Source organism: Phaethon aethereus (genome assembly GCF_964289735.1).
Source record: "Phaethon aethereus genome assembly, chromosome: 30".
In the NCBI taxonomy this organism is placed as follows: Eukaryota; Metazoa; Chordata; class Aves; order Phaethontiformes; family Phaethontidae; genus Phaethon; species Phaethon aethereus.
Window position 1 is genome coordinate 806,655 of NC_138606.1, and position 24,202 is coordinate 830,856.

The 24,202-nt window shown below is 54.2% G+C and overlaps 1 protein-coding gene across 1 annotated transcript; it reads right to left on the reverse strand.

Moving 5' to 3' along the window:
• Positions 1-1,176: 1,176 nt before the first annotated feature.
• LOC309414620 (antigen WC1.1-like) lies at positions 1,177-9,437 on the reverse strand (the record flags this gene model as incomplete). Its single annotated transcript, XM_082011977.1, has 13 exons — positions 1,177-1,361; positions 1,684-1,836; positions 2,042-2,125; positions 2,557-2,652; positions 3,402-3,539; positions 4,256-4,618; positions 4,976-5,512; positions 5,774-6,088; positions 6,175-6,495; positions 6,877-7,191; positions 7,414-7,472; positions 7,590-7,722; positions 9,107-9,437. 13 exons carry the CDS (start codon positions 9,435-9,437, stop codon positions 1,177-1,179), a joined length of 3,030 nt encoding a protein of 1,009 aa, XP_081868103.1.
• Positions 9,438-24,202: the final 14,765 nt, after the last annotated feature.

Sequence of the window (24,202 nt, forward strand, 5' to 3'; positions counted from 1 at the left end):
TAGTGCATCCGGACCCGTGATAGTCCAACGAAGGTGTTGGGCACGACCGGACTACTAACGCCGACTTTGGGCATCACTCAGAACCTAAGCTCAGCCGCCCCCAGTCCCTCTGATATCTGAGGATCGACTGGAAAGCAAGGGGGTTTAGTTTCTGCCAAATTGCTCTGCCTCTTAACGCAACACCTCTCCCTCCTCTGCCTCCCACAACAGTGAAAGAAAGGTCCCCCCCACCTCTTTTCTCCCATCCCTCCCGCACCTGCACACAGGTACTGCCCTAACACGAACCCTCACTGACAGCCCTGGCCAGGCAGCAGGAGGGCAGGGCTGGGGGGGTGGAGCGCAGCAGGAGGAGGGGTCCCAGGGCTGCCTTGCAGCCCCTGCCCAGGAAGGAGACAGCTCCGGGCATCTAGCAGCAGTGCTTGGGGTCCGCAAGAGCCCAAGGCAGCAGGGACAGACCACGGAGACCGGGGTCCTGGCAGAGCCATCGAAGGGGCAATCCCAGCCTGATGTTCCCCAGCAAGTGGCTCTGCACCCTGTGCCAGGGCAGTGGGGAGCAGAGCTGCCTCCTAACCACTGTGGGAGATGATTCACAGGACGTGTTCCCCAGGGGCTGGCTGGGGTGTTTGGGGCACTGTAGCCATCTTAGGGCTCACTCCTGTGGGGCCATGACCCAGGGCTCACGCCAACATGGCAGCTCCGTCGTGGCCTCTGTGCTGTGGGACCAGCATGGCCCAGGCAGGGCCTAGGGGAAAGAGCAACTGGGGAATGCTGGCGTGAGGAGGTGGGCACTCTGGAACTCTGTCTGGGGTGCATCACGGGACCTTGCAGAGAGCCGTTTTTGCTGGAAACTGTAGCTGGCAGGATGGAAATGTCTCTGTCAGCAGGAATATTTCCCAGGAACCAGGGGCTCACACAGCCCCACAGCCTCACCCTGAGCCTGCTGTGCCTGAGATGTGCCCCTTCCCCACTGCCATGTCTTTGTGCTCTGCTCCCCCCGATCAGCCTCAGGGAGACACCCTGACACCTGGGCAGGCAAGCACTAGCTCTGGCTCAACCCCGCAAAGGCTTTTAATAAGAACAAGTACAGAGGCATGTGTAAAAACAGGGGAATAAAAATAGAGGAAATGCCCAGCTGTTTCTGATGCCTGTGGGAGAAGGGAGACAGTTGCCTGGTGCTCACGGCTCTCCCAGCTGCACAAACCTCTCCTCCCTCCTGGCTGCACCCAGTCCCACAGCAGGGTTGGGCTCTCCTGGCCCGGGGCTCTGGGACTGTCCTGCGCTGAGCTCTGGTGTCACAGCCTTTGTGTCCTCAGGGCGATGTGCCAGAGACACCTCTCCAGCATCGTCGTAGCCCGTGCTCTCTGGGGACAGGGACCAGGCATCTCCTTCAGCTCCAGGGGCCCCAGCACTTCTCTGGGAGCGCAGGTTTGCCCCTGCAAGCAGCAAGGCAGGCCATTGCACGTTTTCCCCATGGGCTGCCCCTCCTGGGCTGTGCATCACCTTCCTCCCTTCTCCTCACCAGTCCCGAGATGTTCAGCTCCCTCTCCCATCCCCAGTCCCCCCAAAGAAAACTCCCGGGGCAGGTTCCCTCATCCCAGGAGGCTGGACTCTCAGTACAGCAGTGATTTGTCCAGCACCAGGCATGGCACCCCAGGAACCGGCAGCACTACCCGTCCCTCTCACCTCCAGGTGCATCCTTGGGCCCTGCTCCTTTCTCTGGCACTCTGGGCAATTCCCAGTCTCCCTGCCCAGACATAGGATCCTCCTCAGGGTCAGAAGCCTCTCTGGCATCATCATAGCCATCTGCTGGGTCACCTCCAGGCAGGACAGGGACATCTGAAAGGAGTGGGGAGCTGGTGACACTGAGAAAATAACATCCTGCATAGCAGAGGACAGGAGGATGCACAGGGACGTGGTGGTGCACAGGAGACGTCCCATGTCCTCCCCAAACCCGACGGTGACGCTCAGTGACACCGCTGCCCATCACATGTCTGCAGGGAGGAGAGATCAACCTCTTCAACCTCTTCCTGCCCCGCGTTACCTGGTGCTGATCCTGGACCATCCTCTTCCTCACTGTCCCTGGGGTAGGGCTGCAGCTTGGTGAGGGACCCCTCTGCATAGGGTCCTGGAGAGGGGTGCAGCGGGTGTTATGGGAGTGAACTCTGCTGACCGGGTTTATGGTCGGTTCTGCTGGGGACAGGGCACCCACAGAGCCAGGGCTGAGTGGCGAGGAGAGCTCAGGACTCACCCTGCTCCCCTGGGACAAACCCTGTCTCAAAGGGGCTCCCTGAGCTGCCCCAGGACAACACCTTCCCTCACCCCTCAGGTGTCACATAGTGTGCAGGGACCGGTAGAGTCTGTCCGCAGCTGGGACAGGCAGGACTGGTGGGGAGGAAGACTCTCTCCTGGGCCCAGGCCTTGGCTGCTTTCCCCACAACCCCCATAGCCCCAGTGCTGCAGGGACCATGGGCCAGAGGGCACACAGGGTTCAGCCATGGGCAGGGACCAAGGGAAAGAGCCCTGCAGATGTGCCCCCCATGAGGGACCCACACCCACCCGTGCCGCTGAACCTCGCCTGCTTCTCCCACGCCGGGCTGTAACCGATCTCCTCATACACAGCCTCGGGGAAAGGGTCCCAAGCTCTCTCGGAGCCTGCAGACAGAAGCAGGGCTGGCCCAGGGATGGGCAGAGAGGGGATGGGACCCTGCTCTGCTCCCCCAGCCCTGATGCCTTGGGTCACCCCAGGTCTGTCCCCACAGCACGAGCCCTGCTGCACTGCCCCATCACTGCTGACGCCTCCTCAGTGAGGGCAATGTCCCCATGGTCTGGGGCAGCGACACCCTCGCACTGCTCCTCAGAGATAGCCCTTGTGCCTCTCTGGCCCCTGGGTCAGGTCACTGGTGCTGAGCTTGGAGCTGCTCCTGCCTTTCCTCTCCACCCTGGAGCTGCCCCCTCTCTGCCCCATGGATCCACAGCACAGGCCATGCCCTGCCGGGGGGAGGTCAGGGTTGGACGGAGGAACAGCCTAGGGGCCTGAAACCCCAGGGATGGACCCTGCTGCCCCACGGTCCTCCTGGCATCTCCCCTGACCCAGAGACCCTTCCAGAGCTGGCCAGAGTGCTGCCAGTGGCATGGTCTCCTCTGTCTCCCCTCTGCTCCCATCTGCCCCAGCCCAGCTCTGCCATTTCTCTCCTTGCCCCATGCCTAACTCCCCCCATGTCTCTCTCTACCCCTTTCTGCTGGTGGCCCATGGTCAGGCAGTCAGTGGGGCAGCACATGGGACAGCAAGCAGCACACACTCTCATCCTCCCAGCTCTGCCTGTACCACTCACTGACAGCCCACAGCACCCTTGGCCTTGCCAGGAAGCATCTTCCCCCGGGACCATGGGGAAAGGACCCACCTCTGCGCCCAGCCCTGGCGCTTCGCACTTGCCCGGCCAGGAGGGCCAGGACCAGGCAGAGAAGGGCTCCCAGGATGATGCAGATGATGACGGGCAAGGATACTCTCCCACTGCTGGTCGGATGGCCACGGGTGGGATCTGCATGGCAGGAACACAGAAAGGGCAGCACCAGGCCTGGGAGAGGTCGGGGGCCAGGACACTCCAGTCCTGACCCCCATTACACCAGGGGAAGGGGACCCCAGGGGTGAGAGATGGGGAAGCTCCCAAGCTGCTGACCAAATGACAGCCCTCCCCAAGCACCCTCACCGCTACCCTCATGCCTATTCTTGGGAGGTTTACACCCCAGCAAGGAGCCCATTCCTTCCAGCTGTGGGTCACAGCTTGCCCCGAGAAGACCCAGCACTGGCAGGGAGGACAGGTTACCTGCTCGGGGGGTTGGTGCTGCTGTCCTGGGCATAGCTGCAGGGGAGGAGGAGGAGAGAAGGGCTGAGAGAGTGGGTGTGAGGGTACCAGAGAGCCTCCCCTCTGACACACTCTGTATGTCACTGTGTGTGTGTGTGCAGCCCTGACACATCCCACCCAAACTGCCCCTTCTGTGGGGCCCTCCAGGGTGGCCAGCACAGAGCCCAGGGCCCTGCTCTGGGCCATGGGCAGGATGGCACAGGCAGCCCGGGAGATGCTGGAGGACACCCAGCCACACAGAAGCTGCTGCCCACTCGGCGCCAGGCTCCCATGCTCTGCAGGGATGGCCTTGCTCTCAGGAGCTCTGGAGCCATGTTGGGACCCAACGGGGAAAACGCCTTCCCTGCCTCCTTGCCAACACCCCAGAGAGGGCTCCTAGCCCTTCCGCTCACCTGAGCAGCGCACAGCAGCATCCTCCTTATGCTGGCAGGCCCCGCTGTCCCCGGGCCGGGCCCAGCAGTCCTGCAGAGACGGCTCTGTCCCCCGGCAGTCCACCTGCTCCAGCCAGATAGGACCCGTCCCCTCCCCAAATGCAGCCTCACCCAGGGCAGACACCACAGGGCCACAGCCCAATTGCCTGCATGCCACCTCGGCGTCCTGCACGTCCCAGGTGTCATCACACACCGTCCCCCAGGAACCGTGGTGCCAGACCTCCACTCTGCCCGAGCACCCATTCTCGCCTCCCACGGCACGAATCTTCTCCCTGTCTGGGGAAGGCAGAGACCTCCCAGGGCACTGGGACAGCAGGTAGAGCCCTGCCAGGCGAGAGGGGCATGCAGAGGAGCGGCTACCTGTGCAGCTTGTGGAGTCTGGGCACATGGTCCCCAGGGCCGGGTGCATTTCTGGCCGTTGCCCTGCAGAAGGAAATGCTGCCCTGAAGGGCCTGCTGCAGGGGAGTTGCACAGCAGAGTATGGCCGAGCTCTACTCGCACGTCCCCACGCAACCTTGCTCGCGGCAGCAGCTGAACCCTGGTCATTCAGGGGACACGCATGGCAATGTGGGGGACCTTGGCTGCTCACACCTCAAGGGACCCTGGTTCACAGGGCAGCAGGAGGGTGTCCATGGAGGGGACACTCCCCAGAGCCCTGGCTGGCCTCTTCAGAGGCCTTGCCTGGAGACACCTCTGCCTTGTCCAGGCAAAACTGGGAGCCCGGCTGGCAACTGCTGGTGAACCTGTGTGGCTCTGAGAGATGGACTCCCATTTTTGCTACTAGCAACAGAAGCATCTTGCATGGAAAGGAAACGCCTCTGCGGGCCCTGTCTCTGCGTTTGATTGTGCCAAGCAGGTAGCGGGAGCTGGGGGGATGCTGGTGCCTGGGTAGCTCAGAGTTACCAGTGCAGGTGATGTGGGTCTCGTCTCGCAGGTCGTCGCATGACTGTGGGTCCCAGGGATCAGAGGGACATTGCCAGAAAGAGCTGTTTCTCTCCCCACACTCCACATGATCCAGCCACGTGCGGCCAGACACCTTGCCATAGGGCAGGCGTCTTTCCAGGGTCCCTCCATCACCGCAGCCCAGCTCCTTGCATGCCAGCGACACCGTTTCGGGAGTCATTGAGTTGGAGCAAACACTCCCCCATGTGCCATTGTAGAAAACCTGCAGGTGCCCGGAGCAGCCGTCACTGTTCTCCAGCCTCAGGGCCACGAACTCTGTGAGGAAAGGCCCCAAAGGGGAACAAGCTGGTCCAGGGCTGTGGGAACCGGGATGCCCCTGACCGCCCAGGCCCCCAGCCAGGCAAAGGCACAGCCAGCAAGTCCCCCCTGCACCCATGGGCAAAGTCCCTGATGGACATACAACCCTGCCCTCCCCAGTAAACCTCAGGGACAGCTGAGCTCAGGGACCCCGGGTGAGACTGAGGGGACCCATGCATGGGTGTCTCCAGGTCTCCCACCACAGCTCCCAGCACAGACCTGAGCAGACAACTCCTGCATCCTCTTTGTGCCTGCAGTCGTGCTGCCCCCAGGACCCTGCCGGGCAGTCCCAGAGAGCAGCTTCGGCCCCAGAGCAGTTCACGCTGTCCAGCCAGATCTGACCAGAGCCTTGCCCAAAGCGAGCACAGCCAACCGCCTCCAGGGCCCCTCCGCAGCCCAGCTGGTGGCAAACAACGGCAGCATCAGGCAGGTCCCAGCCATCGTCACAGATGGTCCCCCAGCTGCCCTGGTAGTAGATCTCCACTCTCCCAGCACAGCGCCCAGGCCCATTCACCAGCCGGACCCGCCGGCTCCCTGCAGCAGGAAGAAACCCCAGCTGCCCTCAGGGGCTGGCTGCCCCCCCAGCCCAGAGCCTGAGGGGCCTGTGCAGTACCACTCACCCTGACAAACGACCCCCACGTCCTCCGCAATCCTTGCCTCCAGCGTACTCTCAGGCAGGGAGGTGTTGCAGAGGGTCAGGTTGGCCTCATGCCCTGTGCACCGGACCCCTTGCAGCCCCACGGGCCCCAGCCCTTTCTGAGGCTTTGGGGGGTTGTAGGCTGTTTCTGCTCCTCCGCACCGCAGCTGCCGGCACACCACACTGGCCTCCTGCATGTCCCACTGGTTATCCAGGACTCTGCCCCACATCCCGTGCTGGAAGATCTCCACTCGCCCGTCGCACCGGCTCCCTCCACCCACCAGCTGCAGGGACGTGGAACCAGCTGGGCCTGGGGAGAGCAGCCATGCACCAGCCCTCGGTGGCACCAGAAACCCACAGTGCCTCTCCAGGCTCTGGAACCCTCACGACACCCTGGAGCTCACCCGCCTGCCCCCAGCCCTCTGTAGTGAGCTCGTGGGGCAGGTTTCCACAGGATCTCTTTCCCAACCCCTGGGCAGAGATGCCTGACCCCGATCGGTCCTCAGCTCTCCCACATCACAGTGGTCAGTCTGAGCAGATAAAGCTCTCCACATCACTCCTGCTGAAGCTACAGTTTCTCCAGGGAGAAATACACTCTGGCGCTGCCATGGGGTCCCCTGCTTTGGGTGGCCATGTCACACCCAAGGGGCAAATGGAGTTAACACAATCTTTTCCCAGCACTCACCTGAGCAAATGACAGCAGCGTCGTTCTCGTGGGAGCACTGTGAAGCCCCCAGGGCAGTCACTGGGCACTGCCCCAGGTGGGCTTCAGTCCCCTCACAGTGGAATGAGTCTTTCCATACAGGTCCAGTTCCTCTCCCAAAATGCCCTCCTCTGGGAATGGACTCAGCAAACCCGCAGCCGAGGTCATGACAGAGAACGTGAGCATCCAAGAGATCCCAGCGGGAGGCACAGAGGGTGCCCCAGGTCCCCTGCACCTGGATCTCCACCCTCCCATCACACGCGTTGCTGCCATTCACCAGCCTGAACCCTGTGAGCTCTGGGACAGAGAAGGATGAGACAGGGCAGACTTGTGCTTTTGCTCCCTTGGAAGGTGGAGGAGGGCTCAAATGGACAGCCTGCCTTTCTCCCCCTTCTGCACCATTGCAGGGCTGCATACAACCACATCACCTCTTCTGTCCTCACACCCAGCACGGCACTGCCCTTCATCCCTTGTCCCCCGCACACCCCCAATATGTAACACCCCACCCTGAGCCCTTACGTGTGCAGGTGACACCGGCATCATTTGTGTGGTTGCAAGGCTGGTCCCTGGGGGATCCCCTGGGGCAGGAGACGAGACGGGATTCATTCCCCACACACTGCAGCTGTCTGTCCCAGATGGGACCAACCCCTTCTCCAAAGTGAGCTGCCTTGGAGAAGGGAAGGGCTGTGCCGCACTGCAGATCCTGGCAGACCACATCGGCAGCTTTGGGACCAAAGTCTGAGTCACAGACAGTTTTCCACTGGTCCCCATCTCGGATCTCCACACGTCCTGAGCAAGGGCTGTCCCCTCCGACCAGCTGGACAAATCCTGCAGCAACCAAAGACCTCTGTGAGCCCCAGAGTCCTCTGGCAGTTACATGCCCGTGACTCACCTCATCTCCATGACAGTTGCAGGAAAAGGGCCCCACAAGCACCCCGGCAGCTCCCAGTGGGTGCTGATGGCACAAACACACCAGGGACACCCTGCCACTCTTCAGAAGTCAGCACAACACCGGTGGCCTGGCTCCTCTCCCAAACCCCGAGCCGTAGGCACTGCTCAGACAAACTGCTGCCCTCCTGGAGATCCTGGGCTTCCTGGCACCAGCTGCAGGCACTGTGGCACCCGGAGCTCTTGGGGCCCAGGGAGACTGGCCAGGGCACTGTTAGCTGCTGCAGCCTGCTCTGCCCGCTGAGCTCCGGGCCAGGCTGAGGAGCCCCTTGGACCTGCCAGAAACACCCCTGCCCTGTCCTGGGGTATCTGTTGGTTCTGTCTTTCTCCTCCCACTCACCCAGGACCTTTCTGGTAGCACCATGGTCTCAGGCTGTTGGGACACTGCTGTTAGATGGGACATGTCACAGGGTACAGGGATTGCACAGGGTTAGCACAGCTGTATCTGCAGCTGGTGTCTGCGCCAGCCTCCCACCCCAGCCCCTGCTCAGGGAGGGGGTCCTCATCCAGGGCCAGAGTATGCTGCCAGGCGCGCACATCCCCAGCAGGATGTCAGGTGGAGGGCAGGAGAGCAGGCAGAGGAGCAGCCCTGGACTGACACAAGCTCCCAGTACAAGGACAGGCTCTGAGGACACTGCAAGTGCTGGCAAAGTCCCTGTGGCATAGGGCGGCCAGGGGCTTGGGCAGGCAGGACGTGCGGATCAGCACTGCCTGCACAGGACCGTGCCCCTGTGGGCTGGCTCTCATGCAATGACCCTGGAAGAGGAATGAGGGGCCACCTGACACGTCTTCCCAACACCTGCACTCCTTCCCTCTCAGCATCCCCTTTGCTTAGGCCAAGAGACTCGTGTCTACCAGGTGTCATAACCCAAAAGCCCTTGGCTCCCTCACTCCCTTCTCTGGGGCTGTGGGTGGCCACATGAGCTGCTCTGTGCTTCAGGCATGGGGGGACCTGGTCCTCGGTGCTACCAGAAAGGTCCTGGGTGAGTGGGAGGAGAAAGACGGGAACCAACAGACACCCCAGGACAGGGCAGGGGGTTTCATCTGAGCCACCGCTGGGTCAGGCAGTGTATGGGTACTCTGGGGTGGGCTTCCACTGGGTTTTCCCCAGGGACCAGGGACACCAGCAATGATAGTCTCAGCTTGGCTGCATGACAGGCAACCCTGGGCCCTGCTCGGGTGTCTACTCATTGCTCCCTGAGGGCATAGACAGGTCCCTTCCCAATTCTCAGCCCCAAAGGTGGGGAACGGGCTAGCGCCTTACCTGAACATTTCACTCCAGCATCATGAATGTGATCACAGTCGTGTTGACCCCATCCACTGTGCATGCAGTCAGACAAGGTGGGCTCGGTGCCACGACAGTTAACATCATCCATCCAAATGGGGCCAGATCCTGCCCCAAAGTGTCCATACTGAGGAGCTTCAACAGCAGACCCACAGCCCAGCTGCTTACAAACCACTGCAGCATCGTTCATGTCCCAGAAGTCACCACAAACGGTGCCCCACTTGTCCTGGTGTTTCACCTCCACTCTCCCAGCACAGCGCCTGCCGCCATCCTCCAGCCTCACCTCTGCAGCCCCTTCAAACACCAACATAGGACCGGTCAGGAGAGTGCCAAGCCCCAGACCATGGGTCTGGGGAAACACCCTGCCCAGGTTGAGTCATGAGCAGCAGGATGGGAGCCCTCTTCTCTCTTGGCTGTCCCTAGGGCAGTATGGGGGTTCCTCCTCTCCCCACGGGCTGCTCAGGGCAGTTGGTCCTGCAGCTGGTGCCCAACTCCAGAGCCACTGGGCCATCCACCGCCCCCACAGTCCTCAACACCTCCTCCCACCACAAAGGTCTCTTCCCACATCCTCCAGCACACTGTTCTCCCAGGCCCAGCACAGGATACCTGCTCCTCCCCAGCCCAGCACCCCTGAACCCCCCCATGTCCCCAGGCCTGCAGCTCTCGCTGCCACTGCCTACCCCGGGACATCCAAAACCCACCAGCACCCCAGGGCTTTCTACGTCCCCAGGGAGCACCAACAGAATCCTGAGGATCCCCCAATCCATGACCGCTTCTCTCCACTGTCATCAGTGCTGGGGCCCTCAAGAAGTACAGCTCTCTACTGCTGGTGCATGCAGATGCCCCAGTCCACTTCTCTCTGGGGGGCACATACTGCCCTCCGGGGATCAGGGCCCTCTGGAACCAGGGCGGAGGCAAGGGGCAGAACACAAACCCTCAGAGGCACCCAGGAGGTTGGTTGTTCCCTGGGGACACTGAATGCTGTTACCAACGGGGCCACTGCCTTTTCCAGGGGCACACGGCTCAGGAAGAACAAGGGACCCCAAAGGGATTCCCCTGGATGAGCTGTCTATGAATGCAGCCAGGCATGGGCTACCATAAACACAGGAGCCCTGGAAACAGAGATACCCTCTCCCACCCGGAAATGCACGGGGGAAAGAACAAGGTCCATGGACCTGAGCACCTTCTGACCTTCATCTTAGTCACGCCTGGACATAAGCCCCATTCCCAGAGGGATCCCGATGACCCCGCTGGTCCCTACTGGCCCTGATCTGTGGGACAAGGGAACTGGCACTTACCCTTGCACAGCTGCACCCAGAGGAGCAGCCACAGCACCTGAGGAGACACGAGTCCCTCCATTCCCAGCAGGAGCCTCCTGCCCTGCTAGTACAGCCCTGCTGCGCCCCACTGCCTGCCACAGCTCTTGGCGACTCACAGGGACAACGACGATGGGAGGGCAATATATCTCTTCAGATGCTGACCCAGCTGCAGGAGGAACCAATCACAGCAGCAGCACCTTTTTAGACGTTTCGGGGAGCTATCTCCCCTCTGACACAGCCCAGCCCTCCAATGAACTTCTCCAGCGCCGTTCATGACCATATATGAGGGATGGCTCTGCTTCGGGTGGCACGGTCACTGCGGGGGGGAATCAGCACAGGACAGGCTGGGTGCGAGGGGGAAATGTGTCTGTCACCCTCTGAAACCTGCTGCGGGGACTGGGAGCACTGAGCATCTCCTACATTGGGCTGATCGAAGAGCCCAAGAGACAAGTGTCCAGCCTCCCCCAAGCCCAAAGCACAGAGCTGGGGCCGTACCAGGGCCTGTGTCAGGATGGGAAGGAAACAACCCCTTCCCCTGCTACAGATCCCACTGTGCAGCTGGGAAAACGCCTTGGCTGGCGCAAGAGCTCCATCCCCGGAGTGCTGGCTCATCCATCCCTCCCCAGAGAGCCCCATGGTGGGTCCCTTGCAGGAACCAGAGCTGGGACATGTCCCTGCCCTGGCAGCAGACATGCAGCCCAGGGGCTCAGACATGTCCCAGGCAATCGGCGTGTCACTGAGGGGCCGTTATTCCCCGTGGGCGGATCAGGACCTGCAGCCTGCAGGTGCACAAACCACAGCCCCCGTGGCCTCGCAGCACTCGCCGCGCTCCCCCCGCAGCGCCCAGGCAGGAAGTCTGTGGTTTCCTCCTGGCTCCGTGCCCAGGCACATCCCCATGGAGCCCCCGGGCTGCCCCCAGTGCGACTGCTCCAGCTGCAGGGACTGCTCCTTCAGCCTCACAGACATGGGACCAGGCAACTCCCGCCCCTCGTGACGCCCCTCTGATGCACACGGGCGCTCTGCACCGACCCCAGAGCCACGAGGTGCCATCAGTGACGTGACCTCACACCACCCCACTGCCGCCCCCGTGTGTTCATGAGTTACGTGTGCCTGTGCTGTGTACGGGCTTCTGCCGATGACGGTTCTTCCAAAAAGCCATATTTGGGTGGTGTTTCAATATTATTTCAATTTCAATCAGAAGCATCGACACAAGCCATATGCCTGTTCTTTGCCTAAAAGCATCTGCAGCTCCAGGGAAATCAAGCTCATACACGAGCCATGTGCATACTCCTGGTCTATGTGCCACTCAGACACAGGTGATGTCATAGCATCGACACCTGTCACGTGCCTGCTCCTGGCCTGTCAGGCATTCAGGCACCACTGACATCACAAGGACATTCACAAGCCATGTGCCAGCCCTGGCCTGTCATCTAGTCAGGCACCAGTAGCCTTACATGAACCTACACAATCCATAAGCATGCTCCTGGCCTTTAACTACTCAGCCATGAGTGACTTCATAAGACCTGCACAACCTATGGGCCTTCTCCTAGCTTATGAAGTATTCAGGTACTAATGACCTCACAGATACCTGCACAAACCTTTGGCCTTCGCCTGGCCTATCAGCTACTCGGGAACTTGTAACCTCACAACCTCCCACACAGACCATCTACCTGTGCTTGCCTAGACACGGCCTAATAATTGGCTGTCGCGGCTTAGCCCCAGCTGGCAACTAAGCACCATGCAGCCTCTCACTCACTCCCCCTCCCTCAGTGGGATGGGGGAGAGAATTAGAAAAAAAAAACCTCGTGGGTTGAGATAAACACAGTTTAATAGGACAGAAAGAGAGAAGGAAACAACAATAATAATAATAACAAAGGAATGTACAAGAACAAGTGATGCCCAATACAGCAATTGCTCACCACCCGGCGATCGACAGCCCATCCCCGAGCAGCGATTTCCGCCCCCCGGCCAACTCCAATTTATGTACTGGGCATGACGTCGTATGGTAGGGAATATCTCTTTGGCCAGCCTGGGTCAGCTGTCCCGGCTGTGTCCCCTCACAGCTCCCCGTGCACCCCCAGCCTGCTCGCTGGCAGGCCAGCACAGGAAGCTGGACTGTCCTTGACTGCTCAGCAGCAACCCAAAACATCAGCACATTATCAACAGTTTCTCATCCCAAATCCAAAACAGTCTCACACTGGCTTCTGTGAAGAAAACCAGCTCTATCCTGGCTGAAACCAGGACAGTATCCACCCCTTATTCCATACCAGTTACGTCATGCTTGGGTCCTACACTTTTCAATACATTCCAATTATTCATTATTACTCTTCCTGTCTTTTAATATATACACACAGATATCACTTTCTTAGTCCATGGGCCATCACTTTAAAATGTCTCTGGAGTTCATTTGGTCCATGACTCTGAGCTTCATCCATCATAGCAGTCTCTCAGGGCAGGGGAGATGGTATGTGGTGTTGGATTGTCATCTGGCACAGTCCATGTCCATGAACTGCAGGTCAAAGATGTCAATCTCAAGGCAATTGTTGGGCGCAAGCTGCTGAAGCCAGTTCTGGTTCCATCACTGCTGCACGTTGCTTGGTTTCAGTGAAGCTCATTCCTCATCAGTCTGGGTGATTCTTACTGTAATACCATCGATATGGTAGATAGCAACCACAGTAGTAATGTCATACCATATTGAGTAACAATTAACTTAATACAATTCAAATCATTGACTATTGTCACCCAAAATCAAGTCTCCTTGAGGCACACATCGGACTTCCCCATCCTTCCGCATTACCCACCAAGTGCACCCAGGTCCCTGGGCAAAGGCAATCCCGTGAACGGGTTTGCCTTTGCCTGAGGCAGGAGTAACCCAAACTGTCTTCCCCAGCATATTTCTCACATGCACCACAGGGACTTTATTCCCTTCTACAGTACGTAAAAGTTTTGATTGGGCAGGGCTGGCTCTATTAATAGATCCCCTAGTGTTGACTAACCAGGTGGCTTTTGCTAAATGTTTATCCCAATGTTTGAATGTCCCATCACCCATTGCTCTCCATGTAGTCTTTAAGAGTCTGTTGTATCGATCAATTTTGCTGCAAGCTGGTGCATGATAGGGGATGTGATACACCCACTCAATGCCGTGCTCTTTGGCCCAGGTGTCTATGAGGTTGTTTCGGAAATGAATCCCATTGCCTGACTCAATTTTTTCGGGGGTGCTATGTCACCATAATACTTGGTTTTCAACGCCCAGGATAGTGTTCCGGGTGGTGGCATGGGGCACAGGATATGTTTCCAGCCATCCGGTGGTTGCTTCCACTATGGTAAGCACATAGCGCTTGCCTTGGCGAGTTTGTGGAAGTGTGATATAGTCAATGTGCCAGGCCACCCCATATTTATATTTCAACCATCATCCTTCATACCAGAGGGGCTTTAACCGCTTGGCTTGTTTGATCGCAGTGCACATTTCACATTCATGGATAACCTGTGCAATAGCGTCCATGGTCAAGTCCACCCCTTGATCCCGAGCCCATCTATATGTTGCATCTCTTCCCTGATGGCCTGAGGTGTCATGGGCCCACCGAGCTATAAATAATTCACTCTTATGTTGCCAGTCCAGATCCACCTGAGCCACTTCAATCTTAGCAGCCTGATCCACCTGATGGTTGTTTTGATGTTCTTCGGTGGCCCGACTCTTGGGTACGCAAGCATCTACATGGCGTACTTTTATGACCAGATTCTCTAATCAGGCAGCAATATCTTGCCACAATTCAGCAGCCCAGATGGGCTTGCCTCTGCGTTGCCAGTTGCTCTGCTTCCATTGCTGTAGCCACCCCCATAGAGCATTTGCCACCATCCATGAGTCAGTATAGAGTATTGGCCATTTTTCTCGTTCAGCAACATCTAAAGCCAGCTGGATGGCTTTCACCTCTGCAAACTGACTTGATTCACCTTGTCCTTCAGCAGCTTCTGCGACTCGTCATATAGGGCTCCATACAGCAGCTTTCCACCTTCGATGTTTGCCTACAATACGACAGGACCCATCAGTGAACAGGGCATATTGCCTTTCGTTCTCTGGCAGTTCATTATACAGTGGAGACTCTTCAGCAGACGCCACCTCCTCTTCTGGTGATGTTCCAAAATCTTTGCCTTCTGGCCAGTCCATGATCACTTCCAAGATTCCCGGGCGATTAAGGTTTCCTATCTGAGCCCTCTGTGTAATAAGCACGACCCACTTACTCCACGTAGCATCAGTCACATGATGTGTAGAGGGGACCCTCCCTTTGAACATCCAGCCCAGCACCTGTTGGGATCACCCTGCACAGCTCGACCTTAAGGAGAAGGAGCTGTGGTGTTGATCTGCATGGCTCGGCCTTGAGGAGAAGGAGCTGTGGTAAACAACTAAGAAGAAGCAAGGAAAGCAGGAACACCTGCAGGCAGTGAATCCTGACTGTGTGAGAGGCGCATGGACAGCGCGTGATATTTTGTATATAGCCAATTGCAATAGTGTGTGTAACAAGCTGTAACCAATCATGAGTGTGTGTGCAGTGACTGAGCAAAAATTATGATATATATTGGAGTCAGACAAGACAATAAATGGCTTCGGAATATAACTCTCATAGAGTTGTGAAGTGCATCCTTCTCCCGCAACTGGTGACCCCGACGTGATACGATCTATGGGATCTCATCGTTGAACACCGGTCGAGCGCAGAGGACGCCGCGGGAGAAGCCCGGTTGGAAGAATTGCAGTCAGCGGGACTGACGCAAGGAAAAAGAAAAAGGAATACGTTGCAATGGAGAAGCACCCAGCGAGGTGAGGTGAGCAACCAGGGCGGCATGGGGCAGAACACATTGCATGAAGAAGGGGCAATAGTCAGACTCCTGCTGCATATGCTCTCTAAGAGAGGACTGAAATATGATGAATATACACTTAGAAGGCTTCTAATTTGGAGCCGAAAGAAAGGGTACCCCCCCGATCCATCTGTGGTGTTTAAGGCAGAGACGTGGGAGGAGATAGGAAAAATGTTATGGGAGCATATTGAGAAAACCGCTGCAGAGTTAGTGACGGCGTGGAAGTTGATATTAACCACATTAAAAGCCTTAAAGGCAGAGAGAAAAGCCGCAGCTGATATGGAGGAGGCTGTTAAACCGCCTTCAACCAATCCCTTTTAACCAAATCAGAGGGTCCAGGACCTTCAGCGACTCCGACTGCACCGCCTGAGGTGCCAGATGCACCGGGTGAACTGGCCGGATTAGATAAGTCAGAGAAACAGATCTACAATGATATATGTGAGGGCAAGATGGGACAAAGCTGCCCAGAACATGTACTCAATGTTCCCCTGTGTGTCCATGTGAAAGATTGATGGGGCGGGCTTCACCACCCCCGAAAACACCCAGACTTAACCGATCGAAAGCCGTAGTTTTGAAGCCCTCAGCCGAGCCCCTGCCACCTTTACGGCCCCCGTTGCCTGATAGCAGCGATGAAGAAGAAGAGCCTGTTGTAGAGACTATAGGGAGGCAAGAGCCTAGAATGAAAGGCGACCCTAGGGAGTGGTGGAAAGATGTTTTTTTAGGAGCAATGAAAGACGAGGAAACGGAGTTACTGATGGAATTTCTCATTTAGTGTACAGCCTCACGGGCCCAATCGCTGGGATCCATGTCATTGGGACTTGATTAAGGAAGTGTGGAAGGCAGTGCAAAATTATGGCTTGCAATCACCTTTCACGCAAGCTCTATTAGATAACATATTCACGGGAATGATTCTTACACCATGGGATTGTCGGCAGATGATAGCTATGTTGTTGACACCAACCCAAAGGTTATTGTGGGCAGACAGATGGTATAAACTCTGTATGCAAGAAGCCCTGAGAAATTTGGAGCATCAAGATGGCGATCTGCTTCAGAACATTACTGTGGAACAGATGACAGGCCAGGGACCGTTTGTGGATGTTAGATGGCAAGCTCGGCTGCCTTTAGAAGCCTTGCAATTAGTTGGGCGACTAGCATTGAATGCGTTGCGAACAGTCCCTGAGGAGGGAAAGAGGCAACCATCTTACACTCAAATTAGGCAAGGGAGAGATGAACCATATATGTCTTTTGTTGATCGTCTGAGAGACGCTTTGAATAAGGTGTATACCAATGAAGACGCAAAACTAGCAGTGTTGTTGAATTTAGCGGTAGAAAATGCCAATGTAGATTGTAAAAGAATTTTGTTAGCTTTGCCAAAAGAAGCAATGTTAGTACAAACAGTAGAAGCCTGCAACAGAGTAGGCTCTGCCACACATCAGGCAGAGACACTCGCAAGCGCCTTTGCAGCAGCAATTAAGCCATTTATAAATGGAAAAGGTGAGAAAAAATGTTTTAATTGTGGAAAAACAGGCCATTTTAGAGCTCAGTGCAAGGCCACAAGGAAAGGACCGAGGCAGATTGAGACAGGTCATAAATCCTTCCAGCAAGGACCATTTCAGCAAGGAATAGGCTCAGCAGGAGCACCATGTGGTTGATGTCAAAAATTTGGTCATCAAGTCTCAGAATGTTGTTCAAAGTATCATCCGGATGGTATGAAATTGGGAAACGGGCGACCGAGCATGAAGGCACCCCACATGACACACAAATGGGGAAGCACCACCAGGCTGCTTGGCAAGCCTCAGCGCCCAAACCAGAGGGAGCGCCGGAATGGAGGTGGAAACAACAGTAGAAGTTACCTTATGGGACATGTCGGTTTATGATGTCCCGACTAACGTGAATGGACCATTAGGATATGGATTGAGTGCTTTGTTATTAGGACGATCTTCAGCAACAAAGCAGGGACTTTTTGTTCTCCCTGGAGTCATTGATGAAAAAGGCCATATTGTGCCAACCACTAGTCCTTGGAACACCCCTGTTTTTGTGATTCCAAAGAAGAGTGGAAAATGGAGACCATTACATGATTTGCGAGAAGTCAGTAAGGTTATAGTGGACGTGGAAGCCTTGCAACCAGGGCTACCATCTCCCTGTATGATACTGAAGTATTGGAAGCTTTTGATTATAGATCTCAAAGATTGCTTTTTTACAATCCCTCTGCATGAAGATGATGCCAAATATTTTGCATTCTCAGTCCCAAGTACAAACAAGGCGCAACCCATACAAAGATATCATTGGACAGTATTGCCACAAGGCATGAAAAATTCACCCACGATGTGTCAAATTTATGTAAATTGGGCTTTACAGCCAATCAGAAAAAGGTGGCCTCAATATCTCATCTACCATTATATGGATGACATATTGTTGGCTGGTGATCAATTAAATCCGGAAGAAAGGATCGGGGAGCTCATTGAGCTTTTGAGGCAAAGTGTGCTGCAAGTGGCGCCGGAAAAGATACAAGCTGAAGCGCCTTGGAGGTACTTGGAGTGAATGATCACTGAAACGTTGGTGACCCCCCAAAAGGTTGAATTAAGAATTCAGATTAAAACATTAAATGATGTACAAAAATTGGTAGGAGACGTTAATTGGATTCGACCTATTTGTGGGATCACAAACCAAGATATGGAGCCCTTGGTTCAGCTCTTGCAAGGGGATAGCAGGTTAAACTCTCCTCGACAATTGACCAAGGAAGCCCAGGAAGCAGTAGCAAACATTTCTGAAAAGGTAACTCAAGCATTTAGTTCTAGGATAGACCCCTCGATAGGGATCACTTTGGCAGTAATCAATCACGAGCGACATCCCTATGCGCTTATAATACAGTGGATAACAAAGCTAGAATCAAAAGCGGACCCATTGAGAATTTTAGAGTGGGTCTTTTTGCCTCAGCAGCACAGAAAAACCATCACCACGAAAGCAGAGTGTTCTGCAAATTTGATTATGAAAGGGCGCAACAGAATTATTGATATATCAGCAAAGGACCCGAAAATGATTTTAATACCATTACAACAAGAATATTTGACTTGGGCTTTGCAGCACTCTATTCCCTTGCAAACTGCATTAGCAGAATTTGAGGGTGACATTTAGATTCATTATCCATCACACAAAATGTTTACCTTTAAAAGAAAAAAACAAAAAAAAACCCCAAAAAACCCCATGAAGTAGAAGAAAAATCAAAGTGTAGTAAATATCCAGTTCAAAGTGCTACAGTATTTATGGATGGTGGTGGGAGAACAGGCAAGGCAGCAATAGTATGGCGAGAGCACGGAGAATGGAAAGAACGGGTACTTGTCGTGCCAGGATCAGTTCAAAAGGTAGAACTACAGGCAGTAATTGAAGCCTTTAAATTATGGTCTGAAGAACCTGTGAATATAATTACTGATTCTTTATATGTAGTTGGAGTACTCCAAAGATTGGAAGGTTCAATCCTCAGACAGGTACAGCAGGAACAGCTATATCAACAATTTAGAACGCTTTGGTTTTTATTGCAGAAAAGACGACATCCTTATTACATTATGCATATACACAGCCATACCAACCTTCCAGGGGAATTGGTGGAAGGAAATGCAAGAGCTGATCGGCTGACTGCCGCAGTATGGGCTGGACCTGCTCCGGACCGTTTAGGTCAAGCACAAGCCTCTCATGCCTTTTTCCATCAATCTGCCAAAGTTTTAGCGAGACAATTTAATCTAAGTGCAGGTGACGCTACAGCTATTATACAGACTTGTGCTGATTGTCAACAAATGGACCCAGGAAACGCGATTACAGTAAATCCCCGAGGATTGCATTCGCTATAACTATGGCAGATGGATGTGACACATGTAGCTGACTTTGGAAGATTTAAATATGTTCATGTTTCAATTGATTGTTATTCTGCAGTAGTTTGGGCCACTGTACAAACGGGAGAAACTAGTAGGCATGTACAAAAGCATTTGCGAGCTGCATTCGCAGCCCGTGGTATACCCCTACAAATTAAAATCCATAATGGTCCTTGTTATGTAGCCCAGTCAACCCAACGATTTTTTGCTCAATGGGGAGTGACCCATGTTACTGGAATACCACATCCACCAACTGGACGAGCTATTGTTGAATGAATGAATCATTCCCTGAAGCGTTTACTGCAAAACCAAAAAGGGGGAGAGGCTACCACACCACCGCAAGAACGTTTGAATAAAGCCTTATATGTGTTAAATTATTTCCGTCTAGCAGAAGGAGAAACAGTGCCTCCCATAATAAAACATGTAAAAGGAGTGACAGGAAGTCTGTTTGAGTTAACACAAAATGTGCAAGTAAAAGTTAAAAATTTGGAAAAGAATATGTGGGAAGGAACTTTTCAACTGCTAACCTGGGGATGAGGTTATGCTTGTGTCATTACAGATTCTGGAACTTGTTGGGTACCCACAAAATGGGTAAAACCACGGGTGAAACAGTCACCATCGTCATCGTCGGATACATCTTGACGCTATCAGGTGTCATCGCAATCTGGATGCCACCTCAGCCAAAAGAAAATGTATGGGTAAATCACACTGAAATTAGCAGTATCATGAAAGGAACATGGAAAGCTTTTAGGGCAAACCGCTCTATAACTACAAATCCTTTGGTAAGATATAATATTGGTTTTCATAGCTTTATACAAGCACTTTTTCCATCACTAGAAGTAGCTTCTATCGCTAGGAGTAGTACAGCTACAATTGTTTGCTTTGTAACATTCTGCTATTAATTTAAGCATAGCTGATACGTGACTGCTGGATTATGGTAAGATGCCGTGTGAACAAAATCTATGAACCAATAGACGGGGTGGCTGTGGCGCGTGCAGAACGTCTGGCCAACGGGCACATGCGCCATAGGCTCCCTGTGTTGAGAGGTGGCAACCGAGGTGTGTTCCAACAGTCGTTGGCCACGTGTGTTGAAACTCGTTCCTTGGCAAATGTATAAATACCAGGATTTCCCGAAGAGCAGGGGGATCGGTGTACGGCAAGGCCACCGATGCCTCCGTGGGGATGCCCACGTAAAGCTGGCACCTACCGACTGCTGGGCTGAGTTCGCGGCACAGGACGATACAAGAATGTACAGATGGTCCATCTTCCTCACAGTCCTTGGGTTGCAAATGATCCATCAGGTTTTGTTTATAGATAAACAAAAAGGGGGAGATGTTGGGATCACCCTGCATGGCTCGACCTTAAGGAGAAGGAGCTGTGGCACTGAGAAGCTGGTAAACAGCTGGATATCTGCACGGCTCGGCCTTGAGGAGAAGGAGCTGTGATAAACAACTAAGAAGAAGCGAGGAAAACAGGAACACCTGCAGGCAGTGAATCCTGACTGTGTGAGGCGCGCATGGACAGCGCGTGATATTTTGTATATAACCAATTGCAATAATGTGTGTAACAAGCTGTAACCAATCATGAGTGTGTGCACAGTGACTAAACAAAGGTTATGATATATATTGGAGTCAGACAAGACAATAAACGGCTTCGGAATATAACTCTCATAGCATTGTGAAGTCCATCCTTCTCCCGCAACCACCGGCAGTCGGGGTGCCAGGAGGAGCTGTGCTTCAGTACCAATCACTTCTGAGGCAGCTCGAACTCCTTCATATGCTGCCAATATCTCCTTTTCAGTTGGAGTATAGCGGGACTCAGATCCCCTATATCCTTGACTCCAAAACCCTAGACGTCGACCTCGAGTCTCTCCTGGTGCCTTCTGCCAGAGACTCCAGGTAGGGCCATTCTCCCCGGCTGCCGTGTAGAGCACATTTTTAACATCTTGACCTACCTGGACTGGCCCGAGGGCTACGGCATGAACTATCTCCTGTTTGATTTGTTCGAAGGCTTGTCATTGCTCAGGGCCCCATTTAAAATCGTTCTTCTTCCGGGTCACTTCATAAAGAGGGCTTACAATCAGACTGTAATTTGGAATATGCATTCTCCAGAAACCCACAAAGCCCAGAAATGCTTGTGTTTCTTTTTTGCTAGTTGGTGGAGACATAGCTGTTATTTTGTTGATCACATCCATTGGGATCTGGCGACGACCATCTTGCCATTTTATTCCTAAAAACAGGATCTCTTGTGCAGGTTCTTTGACCTTACTTTACTTTATAGCAAAACCAGCTTTCAGAAGGATTTGAATTATTTTCTTCCCTTTCTCAAAAACTTCTGCTGTGTTGCCCCATATAATGATGTCATCAATGTATTGCAGGTGCTCTGCAGCTTCAACCTGTTCCAGCGCAGTTTGTATCAGCCCACGGCAAATGGTAGGGCTGTGTTTTCACCCATGGGGAAGTCGATTCCAGGTGTATTGGACACCCCTCCAAGTGAAAGCAAACTGTGGCCTGCACTCTGCCGCCAAAGGGACTGAGAAAAACACGTTAGCAATATCAATGGTGGTGTACCACTTGGCTGCCTTTGACTCCAGTTCATATTGAAGTTCTAGCATGTCCGTCACGGCAGCACTCGGGGCGGCGTGACTTCATTCAGGCCAGGATAGTCTACTGTCAGTCGCCACTATCCATTAGACTTTTGCACTGGCCATATGGGGCTGTTAAAGGGTGAGCGAGACTTGCTGATCACTCCTTGGCTCTCCAGCCGACGAATCAGCTCATGGATGGGGATCAGGGAGTCTCTCTTGGTGCGATATTGCTGCCGGTGCACTGTTGTGGTAGCGATCGGCACCTGTTGTTCTTTGACCCTGAGCAACCCCACCACAGAAGGGTCCTCTGAGAGACCAGGCAAGGTGGAGAGCTGTTTAATTTCTTCCGTCTCCAAGGCAGCTATACCAAAAGCCCACCGGTACCCTTTTGGGTCCTTGAAATACCCTCTGCTGAGATAGTCTATGCCCAGGATGCACGGAGCCTCTGGGCCAGTCACAATGGGGTGCTTCTGCCACTCATTCCCAGTTAGGCTCACTTGGGCCTCCAGCACAGTCAGCTGTTGGGGTGCCCCTGTCACTCCAGAAAGACAGATGGGTACTGCCCCTATATGGCTTGATGGCATTAGGGTACATTGTGCACCGGTGTCCACTAAAGTCTTATATTCCTGTGGGTCTGATGTGCCAGGCCATCTAATCCACACAGTCCAATAAGCTCGGTTGTCCCTCTCTGCTAGCTGGCTGGAGGCAGGGCCCCTCTAGTCCTGCTCATAGTACTCGTTACCCACTTCTTGTAAATATGAATCAGAAGTCCCTTCAAGAGGATCAGAGTTGACATCAGCCCTTCTATTCTTTCTGGGGAACTGCCCACTGGAAAGTGGAGCGATGATTTTTCTGGAGGAACCTGAACCCCCTTTTGTAATTGTTTTTCCTTGCAGCTCGCGTACCCGTGCCTCTAGGGTCGAGGTAGGTTTTCCATCCCACCTCCTCATGTCCTCTCCGTAGTCACGCAATTGAAACCACAGGGTGGCTCGCGGTGTGTATGCTCTATATCCTCTCTCTTGAGCAGAAGAACGCTTACTCCTAATAGCTGAGATACTGGTCCTTACACGTGGAGAGTAGGGCATATACTCTTTGAATTGCCGGAACTCCTGGGACAGTTTCTCTACAGCAGAGATGCAGGCCCGTAGGGAGGAAGAGAGACTTTCTTCATATTGCCGGAGTTGGCCATCCAATTCATCCACCGTTGGTCTCTCTCCGTCCTTCCAGGCCATTACTGCTAATGAGTTGGCATATGATGATGGTGCACTCCGTACAAACTTCCGCCACATAGGTCACGTGCAATCGACTTCATCTGGATCTTTGGATGATTGTCCATTGTCCAAGTTACCATAAATCACTTCCAGCACAGCTAGCTCCCTCAGGTACTGGATACCTTTCTCCATGGCGGTCCACTTGCCTGGGTGACATAGAACATCTTCCTTGAAGGGATACCTTTCCTTCACACCAGACAGTAGTTGTCTCCAGAGGCTGAGGACTTGTGCACCTTTTCCAATTGCTTTGTCAATGCCCCCTTCCCTAGAAAGGGATCCCAGCTGCTTGGCTTCCCTACCCTCTAATTCCAGGCTACTGGCCCCGTTATTGCAGCATTGGAGCAGCCAGGTGACAATGTGCTCACCTGGACGACGGCTGAAATCCTTTCGCATATCTCGCAATTCACTCAGGGATGGAGATCGGGTAGTTACCGTCTCTTTTATGAGTTCTTCCTCTTCCTCCTCTTCAAGCGATGACTCGCTCTCTTCCCTCTTCCGTCCTCGTGATGGCCCTGCTTCAGAGCACTCTGCCTCCTCACTCTCTTCCTCTGGCTTCTTCTTAGAAGAATCTTCCTCATCCCTTACTAAACGAGCTGACTTCCGCTTCCAGGATTGTACAGGGGTGACTAATACCGGGACGGGCTGGTTCTCTGGTTCAGCTGCAACAGTCTGAGTAGCTACAGTGCCCGTTGCAGGGGTTGGAGTAGTCACAGTGCCCATTGCGGGGGTTGGAGTAGTGGCAGTGCTCGCCTTGGGGGTTGGAGTAGTTGCAGTGCCCATCACGGGGGTTGAAGTAGTGGCAGTGCCTGTCACGGGGGTTGGAGTAGTGGCAGTGCCTGTCACATTGCCATCAGACCCAGAGAGCCTCTCTCCCCTTTGCATAGTGTTAAACAGAGCTCGGTAGGCATGGGCCAGGCCCCAGCACATGGCAATGATTTGTGTCTCCTTGGAACTGCCAGGCTGACAGCATACTTCTTCCAAATATTCTGCTAGTTTATCGGGATTCTGCACTTGTTCGGGAGTGAAGTTGCAAAACACCGGAGGTGCCCACCGCCCCAGGCATTTGCCCATGCTGTTTCACACGCCCTGCCATTCATAATTACCCAGCCTTGGGGCAGATCTCCGGGTGATATTCTTAAATCGCTTGCCAACCTTAGACAAAACCGAAACAATGTTCCCCA